Here is a 9,667-nt window from a genome sequence, read left to right as displayed (position 1 = left end):
AAAACAGAAGAGATTTGCAACTTGTCTGTCAATAAAAATAGGGACCATTGATGCCAGTGGCAAATAGTTGGAGTATGCTAAAATCTCAAGGCATAGCATGATTTAGGAATACCAATGCATGCTGTGTTCATGCCCTGTCTGTTATTTATTATAATGCCATAGTATAATCTACTGTGTAGATAGTTGTGGCAGTAATTATACTGGGCAATATTTATAATAAATATCATTCACGTCACTAAGCTTGCTATACATTGTGTTAAGAGCACAACACACTTGTGGACCCAATAGCAACATTTTGTAAGGGCCCCTATGTACCCACCCAAGAAAAAGACCTCCTATACACATGGGACTATGAACCCCCCCTCCAACACCCCCTACTGCAGTCCCATTACAGTGGCACCCGGTTACTATGGTAACTATATTACTTTGCAGTTCCGTGTAGAATTGTTTGAGATGGGTCCTTGACTCTATACAATACACTCTGATTATTTACGTGGCAGCAAAGAAGAAAAATAAGAAGAGGCATAAAAGAAAGTCTTCTCCATAAATCAGATAGATGGGTGCGGTTCTAGAGATTTTAATGAGGGGTTTCTGGCTGGCTCTAACCCACAGCATTTCTTCACTGCTATTGTATAAATGAAACTCTCAGCAAAGCATCTTTGGCAAAGTAGAATAAATCAGCTCTAAATGACTAACGGGTGTGTTTGTCAAATGTAGGGCTTTGCCCTATACGTAAAAGGTTCACTGCTGGCGATATCGCCCGCCAGCAAAAAAATTTGCTGGGTTTCTCATGTGAAAGCTTCCCCATACAATCCTCTTTCTGTTATCACCATTTAAGGATGGAAATAGCAGAAGACAAATAAATTTAAAAAAATGCTTTATTCTTAGAATGAAGCATTTGTTTAAATTTGTTTGAATATATTTTAAAAAAAATATTTTATCTGTTTTTGTTCAAGTGGAACTGAAATTCCAAGCCCACGCAACACACATAGCCTTTGGGACTGGAGCGGCGGAGCGGTACCTTAACTCTTGCCACTCCAGGTCAATATCTCTAAGTATCGCTCAGGTACCTTGGTGACTTTTAATAATAAATTATACCGATAGGTGATTTACTATAGCAGTGAGCGAAAACCAGCGCTATCACCAGATCTTCATAAATAAACACGTAAATCATTGATCAGTCTGCATCATCTGAACCAGGCATTGTATTAACCGCATTAACCACTAACAGGGTATAAAATGGGGTAACAAAAATAAGTAAATAAATTAAATGGAGACAGTTACATCAATTTACCACGGGCAGCACGGTGGCTCAGTGGTTAGCACTTCTGCCTCACAGCGCTGGGGTCATGAGTTCAATTCCCGACCATGGTCTTATCTGTGAGGAGTTTGTATGTTCTCCCCGTGTTTGTGTGGGTTTCCTCCGGGTGCTCCGGTTTCCTTCCACACTCCAAAAACCATACTAGTTGGTTAATTGGCTCCTATCAAAATTGACCATAGTCTCTCTCTCTCTGTCTCTGTCTCTGTCTGTGTGTGTATTTTAGGGAATTTAGACTGTAAGCCCCAATGGGGCAGGGACTGATGTGAGTGAGTTCTCTGTACAGCGCTACGGAATCAGTGGCGCTATATAAATAAATGGTGATGATGATGATTTACCAGTAACCGTACAATAAGGATGATGCTTCTGCATTGAACAAAGGACAGGTGAAATATCTTGTGCTAGGCTGGGTACATGCTACAGGTTTTTCAGCCGATTGTCAGGCTAATCACACGATAAACGCCTGTTCGGCCCGATGTCGCATTAGTATGTACGCTGTAACGATGAACGATTATCATTCCAAAGCTCATTGTATCGTTACATTTGATTTTTAAACTGAACTCAAAATCTCGTTCAACGATGGAACAATGTCCTTCCAATCCTGCAGTGTGTGTGCACTCAGGACCGGCAGTGTCCACAGATCTCTATGGAGTCTGCAGAGTCACCATCTTTTCAGCAGATGGCTGACGATGAGCACAGATCTCATGGTGTAAAACGTGTATAGTGTGTACACAGGAATCGGCTGCTGATCCGGACTTTCGTTGGTAAACTATATTGCATCAGAAATTGTCTGTAGTCTGTAGTGTGTACCCGGCCTTAAGCTGGGTACACACTACAGAAATTTCGACCAACTTTTTATGCCGAGCGATTTTACATGCGATCGATGTTCCGATCGCTCGGTCCATGGACTGCATACACACTAGCCTTGTTTAGGACGATAAAGGGAAGAGCGGACGTCCCTTTAGAGACTTTTTACAGCCATGTTGTCCTGAGCAAAGACTGCAATTTCATAAAGGGCTCACTGTGTATGTTCCCACAAACTTCACATCAACCTTAAACTTTACACATTGCATGCAAATAAAGACGCGTAGACCTGGATAAGTTATTAAAAAATGGCAGGAATTTTATTGTAAGGATTCTATTTTAACTAAAACCTATGGTGGCGGAGAAAGAGCACTGCGTAACAGCTCACGAGCTGATAGCACAAGATCACTTAGTGGACTGGCGCAAACCGCCGTGAGTCCTCAAATCACGGGGAACAAATCCCTACATACTTAGCGCTGAGTTGACGTCAGAGTGACTGCCCCTTACAACTCACACTGCCCTCCCTCACCGAGCCGAACAGGGACCCTCCTCACCGAAGGACCAAAAGGAGTTACTGATGCTTCAAAGGGGGCAGTGACCTACGACCAACTACCCGTGCGCCCATTAATCAGCCGCTGAACGCAGTGCCTTCCTACCCCACTTCAAAAGACCCCACTAAAATTGAGGGATGGGAGGGTGGGATCTCGTGCTGCAAGTGAACACAAGCAGGAAGTGCAGCCTGCTATATTCTACCAAGGTCCCTCCCAGGTGAGCAACCATTGGCTGGAACCCACCCCATGACATACTACACCAGGTAATTACTCAGCTTGTTACAAACCCTGTCGCCCTTTAAGTGCGTTCGTCCTAAAAGCCTCACTTGTCATAAAGGGCTCACTGTGTATGTTCCCACAAACTTCACATCAACCTTAAACTTTACACATTGCATGCAAATAAAGACGCGTAGACCTGGATAAGTTATTAAAAAATGGCAGGAATTTTATTGTAAGGATTCTATTTTAACTAAAACCTATGGTGGCGGAGAAAGAGCACTGCGTAACAGCTCACGAGCTGATAGCACAAGATCACTTAGTGGACTGGCGCAAACCGCCGTGAGTCCTCAAATCACGGGGAACAAATCCCTACATACTTAGCGCTGAGTTGACGTCAGAGTGACTGCCCCTTACAACTCACACTGCCCTCCCTCACCGAGCCGAACAGGGACCCTCCTCACCGAAGGACCAAAAGGAGTTACTGATGCTTCAAAGGGGGCAGTGACCTACGACCAACTACCCGTGCGCCCATTAATCAGCCGCTGAACGCAGTGCCTTCCTACCCCGCTGCGCCCTACAGACGCCGCAGCCCGCCACCAACTAACCGAAACACGCCGCCACTCCTCCGCAGATCCTATCTATGAAGAGCCTCATACCCTCTTCGTTAAGGTGAACGCCGTCCCGTCTAAAAAGGTGTGGTGACTCCACCCCCAACCCCGGATGGTCGATGACTATACCTCCCAAGGACCGAACTACCTTCCGGATGGCGCTATTTAACTTCCTAACCATAACCGTCATTTTCTTTAAGGGAATGGTCGTTCTCCATGCTAATCGGGGAATTAAAGCCGACCAACCAATAATGATATCAGGCCACGCCTCGTGTATACGTCGCAGGTCCTCCCGAATTACTATGATGAGATCTAAGGACTTTCCTTTTCCCAAATCATTACCTCCTGCATGTACTACCAGTACGTCTGGTGGGCCTTGTTGTCTAATGAGCCTTGTCAACCACGGAATAATATCCGGCCAGCCTAAACCTCTTTTCCCCCACCATCTTATAACCGTACTGCCATGATTCGGAATAACCTTAGACCCAGGGTGGCCAGCGGCCCAAAATATAAATGAATGACCGATGATCCACACCACCTTAGCTGGAACACCATCACCTGAAATCAGAAAAACCGTGTTAACAAACATACCTTGAAGTTGGGAAGACAGCCAGGTTTTTGGTATAGGAAGGTATGAGAAGAATAGTACGCGGAAAAATTCGATCACAAGGGGGGGGGGGGGGGAGGGGAGGACACACATATGGGGGGCAGACCACCCAGGCGAAGGTAAACAACACCCGGAAAAACCCCGGCAGCCACCACTAATCAGGACTTACGCCCAGGGAAACCCGGGTGAAAATCCCTTCGCGCCCCCACGTTAAAGCGGCGAGCGGAAAAGCCCAGGGTAGCCCACCAAATGGAGGGAGAAGATGGGATGGGTAGGGGAAATGGGATGGGACGGTTGAAGACTCAGGAGAGAAGTAGAGGTAGAAAAGAAAAAACTGTAAAAAACCACATTGATTAAACATTACAACATCAGTCAACAACCTTGTCAATTCTAACATATGACTTAAAAGCCGCAGATTTCCATCGCCCCAGTGCTTTTATAGCTTCGCTAGAAGAACCTGCCAAGGCAGCGGATGTAGCTGCACCGATCCTAAATGAGTGTGTCCCGTATAATGTACTGTTTAAATTAATAGACTGCAAGGTACGTTTTAAAATGGTCGCGAATTGATATTTTGTCAACGGTATACCATTAGCGTGACACAGAAACAAATTAGCATGAGGTCTTTTACTCATAAACAATGATGCTAACCTGACCGGGCAAATAAGACATGGCTGCTGGGAGGTTAACTGGACCCATGATCCCCTGCCGCTTTGGTCAGTCTTTGATTTAACTATTTTGCAGGCTAAGATCCCTTCGCCCAGACTGACATGCTCAACTCTCAAACCTGACTCCTGATGTCCCCTGGACCTGGCTACCAACTCTGAGATGCGAAAGGCTCCAAAATAAGCCATGGAAAAGGCCAAACTAAATAAAAGTTTCTCGTAACTATCTAAGGTAACCAACCCCACATTCCCTATCAGATCTTCCAAAATGTTAGAAGTAATCGGTAAACGGGTATCGGCATGAGAGGGACGGACTCTCCCCCATCCCCTCAGGGCCTTATTAATCAAAAATCCTTTTGTGACGTCAGGGTAACCGTGCAGCTTAGCCATAAATGATATCCCGGCCAGGGTGGATGCCATAGTAGTCCTTGAATCTCCCTCCGAGTACCTATCCCACATAAAGGCTAGCATGGCATCTTGCTGACCTGCCTCTGATTGGTCCTTTTGTCTGCTGAAAAGCAACCACCGTCTCCATGCCGACTGATATGTTTTCAGGGTGGAGGGAGCTATTGCTTGTTCCGCGAGCCCTCTTATGCCGGCTTGATGATCTGCCAAACACAAGGAGGACACGGGGTACCAACATCGTCCGCTTGAGGAGCCAGGTTGCGAAACCTGCTCCAATGGAAACGAGATAACGCGTCAGCTAGGCAATTCTGCACCCCCGGGACATGTTCCGCCCTGAACGAGATGTCATACTGTAGACAGCGCAGAACTAGGTGACGCAGCAGCGAAATTGCATGTTGGGCCGAAGCGCTCTGCTTATTGATGGACTGGACCACCCCCATATTGTCACACCAAAAGACTATGTGCTTACCCCGCAAAGCGGGAGCCCACAGTTCGATTGCTACAACAATCGGGAACAGTTCGAGAACCAACAAGTTCTTAGTGATACCGTCCCTATGCCACTCCTGGGGCCATTCCTCCGCACACCAGTGTCCGTCGAGATAAGCCCCAAAACCGGAAGCCCCTGCAGCGTCCGTGAACAAATTGATTTCAGAGTTTGTTACCGGAGGTGACGGCCAGATACGCTTGCCATTGAAACCCCTAAGGAAAATGAGCCATATCTGCAGATCCTCCCTAACCACTTTGGATAGACTTATGATTGCGTGTGGCCTACTCCTACCTGCCGTGGCTCTTTGCAGCTTCCTACAGAAAAACCTTCCCCATGGGGATCACCCGGCAAGCAAAGTTGAACCGCCCCAACAAGGACTGTATCTGCCTCAGGGGACTAGCGTTTGCCTCTAACACTTCCGCAATGGCCTCGTACATCTTAGTAACCTTATCCTCTGGGAGCCTACAGAACCCTGCCTTCGTGTCGATCTCGATCCCGAGGAATGATAGGCACGTAGTAGGGCCCTCTGTCTTGTCTGCTGCGATGGGAACGCCTAACACCCTAAACAACGCCTCCGTGGAAAAAAGGGTATCACGACAACTCGTGGAGTCAGGAGGCCCGATCACCAAAAAGTCATCCAAATAGTGCGCAATCGACCGACACCCCGTCCCCGCCTGAATGCACCAGTGCAAGAAACCGCTGAATTTCTCGAATAGTGCACATGAAATCGAACAACCCATGGGAAGACAGCGATCGATATAGTATCCCCCACGATGCCGAAAACCCATGAATTGATACGACTCGGGGTGAAGGGGTAACAATCTAAAGGCCGATTCGATATCCACTTTGGCCAGCAATGAGCCCCTGCCGCATTCCTGCACCAGGGCTAGAGCCGATTCAAATGACTGGTAACTGACTGAACTGAGATTAACGTCAATAGCATCGTTAACCGACTGACCAGCGGGATGAGACAGGTGCTGGATCAGTCTAAACTTTCCCTCTGTTTTCTTGGGAACTACGCCTACCGGGGACAAAATGAGGTTGGGAATAGGAGGGAGTCGGAACGGGCCGATCATGCGCCCCAAACCAACCTCCTTGCCTATTTTCTCGTCTAGCACCTCCGGGAAAGCGAGCGCAGATTTTAGATTCACCGGAGCTGCTGTGGAAATGCTACCCTGAACCGGAAGTTTGAAGCCAAAATGGAAGCCGTCGTGGAGTAGGGCCGCGGTCTCCCTATCATCAAACCACGACAGCCACTTGTCCAGCTCGGTCAGATCAATTGGCGATGGCCCCTTGACTCGGCAGAGTCGAACCAGCGCCTCTTCCCCTTCCTCCACTTCCCCGAGCCTTGGCACAATCGGTGGCTGGATGATGGCCGCCGCAGGCTGTACAGGTGTGCCTGAATCTGCAGAGTGAACCTCTTTGACAGGCCCCTGCATTAAAATCATAACACCTTCCTTTCGGGGGGAGGGCGGTTTGCGCCCTCCCCGGCCCTTGAAACCGTCTACCTGCGCTACCCTCTGCAGTCTGATTGCTAGGCCTCATTAGCTCCAACCATGTGTCAATGTCCTTATATCCAAGCGGAAGCTTCTCTCGCCCGCTCATCCGCTTCCTGAAAAGCTCGTCATATGCTCTCCAGATTACCGGGCCGTCCTTTATGAACATCCCGCTAATCAAGTGCATATATCTCCACACCTCCGCTTGCTCGCTGGGCCTGGACTCTAGATATATTGTGGCGAAAATGGAAAATGCATTCGCCCATCTAGAGAAGGATCTGTACTTCTCCTCCCCCATGCCCGATTTTTCACAGGCTGCTGCCAGCGCCTTCTTATCCTCACCGGTTAACGAGTACATATCCACGTACTTGCCCCTTCTGATTCTATCCCGCACACTGGGCCTAATACCGTGAGTGATCTCAAGGGATTCTACCTGCCCCAACCCGCTACGGACCGCTGGTAGATCTGTGTCTCCTGACTGGGATGCGTGCTTACCCCGCTTACCTAGCAATTCAGTCTCCAATAACTTAATTAGTTTCCTGGGTCTATCACCCGAGCCAGAGGACTCACTATCTGTGGAGAGGACGGGTGAATCCAACAAGTGTGACTTATGTATAGTAGCGGAACTGGACTCACCAGCAGGAGCAGGATTCCCATCACCGACAGATGTCTGCCCTAGCGACACCGCTGTGGCCTGTCCTCCTGACGTGTCCTGGATCACTTCCTCCCTTCGTTCTGCCGTCGTCTGATCCTGAGCCTCAGCACACGGACGGTCGCGACTGCCGACCCTCGTCTCCGGATGCATAACAGTAGGCTCTGAAACGGAAAGGGGGACAGTTATCTGATGTCTGGGTAAATAGTCCAAGCGCCGCCGCGCCGTGTTACTGTCCCTATCTTCGGTAGAGAGGTTAGGGGCTGACCCGCGGGCCGTACTGGGGGACGCCGAAAATGACTCCCGCCTCCGCTCTAAGCGGCTATCCCCAAGGAGGGGAGGGGGCCCTGAACCGAAATTACCGCCGCTGGAATGGTGATAATCGACTACGAAATTGTCGGACCTACCCCCCTGACCCCCGTAATAAGGCCCCCCCGCCCCGTACCCCGGGGAAGAGGCCCAATGAGACGTGTATAGGCGAGACGCTGGAGGGGATATACGCTGTCGTTGAAAATAGGGCCACACCGGCGCCTGGGTGTTGTCTCCAAAAACTCTTGTGTGTCTGGCGGGAAGTGTGCCCCCCCCTAGTTGGTGACGGTGGTCCCCGTGAGGTGGGGTACGGGCCTGGGACATGATAGGACCCTGATGATCCCTACCTGGATTAGACCCCCATGCAGATGCCCCACTACTATGGGGGAGAAATGGGCTGGGAGGGAAGGACAATTGATGGGGGGCAGGAGGGTTGTGCTCCTGATACCTAGCCCTCATTGCTGGTTCAGGGGGGGTGATGGGGCATAGGGTGTCTAGGGCCTGGCCCCTGCTCCTGACAGGACTGGGGGCATATCCGCCTGCCGGGGGAGGGGGGGTGCCTGCCTGCCACTGCTGGGGCTGACCGCTGCTGTCCCTGACAGGGCCGCTGGCTGACCCTGCAGCCAGCCCTGCCGAGGAGTCTGCGTGGCGGGACCCGGCCGGGCGCGATGGGGCGCGCGTTCTGCGCATGCGCGAACCGGCCGGGAGGAGAGAGGGGGTGGCGCGGCCGCGCCGTGCGGCTGTAACAGCGGGAGGATGACCTGCAAGGGGGGCCAGAAACGGGGCACCGCTAGAGGTGATGGCTGGATGGAAGGAGGATGATGGAAGCGAGGGGGGAGAGGGGGCAAGATGGCGGCGGGAGCGAGGGGGGGAGGGGGACCTAAGGCGCGCCGGGCGTGGGGCATTTCTCCTAGGACGGGGCATGTTGGCAGGACAGAGGAGGACAGCGGGGTGAGCAGGGAAAGCGGAGAAGAGAGGGAGAGGAATAAGAGGAGAAAAAAGCAAGATTTGGGAGAAAGGAAAAAAGGCAGAAAAAAAAAGGAGGTTGAAAACGAGGAGAGAGGAGGGAATAATAGAGAGGAGCAAAATATAAAGTGAAAGACGAGGGCAGATAGGAATAAAGATAATAGGCAATGAATAAATCCACAAGTGGTACTTATCCGTTTCTCTTGCTGCTGGGTCTCCTACAGGAATCTCGTGCTGCAAGTGAACACAAGCAGGAAGTGCAGCCTGCTATATTCTACCAAGGTCCCTCCCAGGTGAGCAACCATTGGCTGGAACCCACCCCATGACATACTACACCAGGTAATTACTCAGCTTGTTACAAACCCTGTCGCCCTTTAAGTGCGTTCGTCCTAAAAGCCTCACTTGTCATACTCACTGTTGTGGATCGGTCGGAAGTTTATACACACTACACAACGGAAACGAGATTGGAACGAAAATATTAAACGGTACGACCAACCAAATGAGGCGACAATCGTCCATTTGGGCAGACTTTCGACCATCGTGTCACTGCACACACTGACCCGACTTTTGAACGAGCAGTCGT

General features: G+C 50.0%; 1 protein-coding gene across 2 annotated transcripts; it reads right to left on the bottom strand.

Annotated features, from left to right (window-relative positions):
* Positions 1 to 3,518: 3,518 nt before the first annotated feature.
* LOC142159221 (uncharacterized) lies at positions 3,519 to 8,037 on the bottom strand. Of its 2 annotated transcripts, none has more exons than XR_012692928.1 (2): positions 7,794 to 8,037; positions 3,519 to 4,058 (listed from the first exon to the last, which is right to left on the bottom strand). XR_012692928.1 is itself a non-coding variant. In XM_075213917.1 (2 exons), exons 1-2 carry the CDS (start codon positions 7,960 to 7,962, stop codon positions 4,476 to 4,478), a joined length of 1,071 nt encoding a protein of 356 aa, XP_075070018.1. In that variant the 5' UTR covers positions 7,963 to 8,037; the 3' UTR covers positions 4,140 to 4,475. The 2 variants fall into 2 exon arrangements, 1 of the variants encoding a protein (XP_075070018.1); XM_075213917.1 differs by lacking the exon at positions 3,519 to 4,058 and adding an exon at positions 4,140 to 5,377.
* Positions 8,038 to 9,667: the final 1,630 nt, after the last annotated feature.

Source organism: Mixophyes fleayi, chromosome 5 (genome assembly GCF_038048845.1).
Source record: "Mixophyes fleayi isolate aMixFle1 chromosome 5, aMixFle1.hap1, whole genome shotgun sequence".
Taxonomy (NCBI): Eukaryota; Metazoa; Chordata; class Amphibia; order Anura; family Limnodynastidae; genus Mixophyes; species Mixophyes fleayi.
The sequence above is the reverse complement of the archived record's forward strand: the minus strand, read 5'-3'. Positions and strand labels throughout refer to the sequence as shown.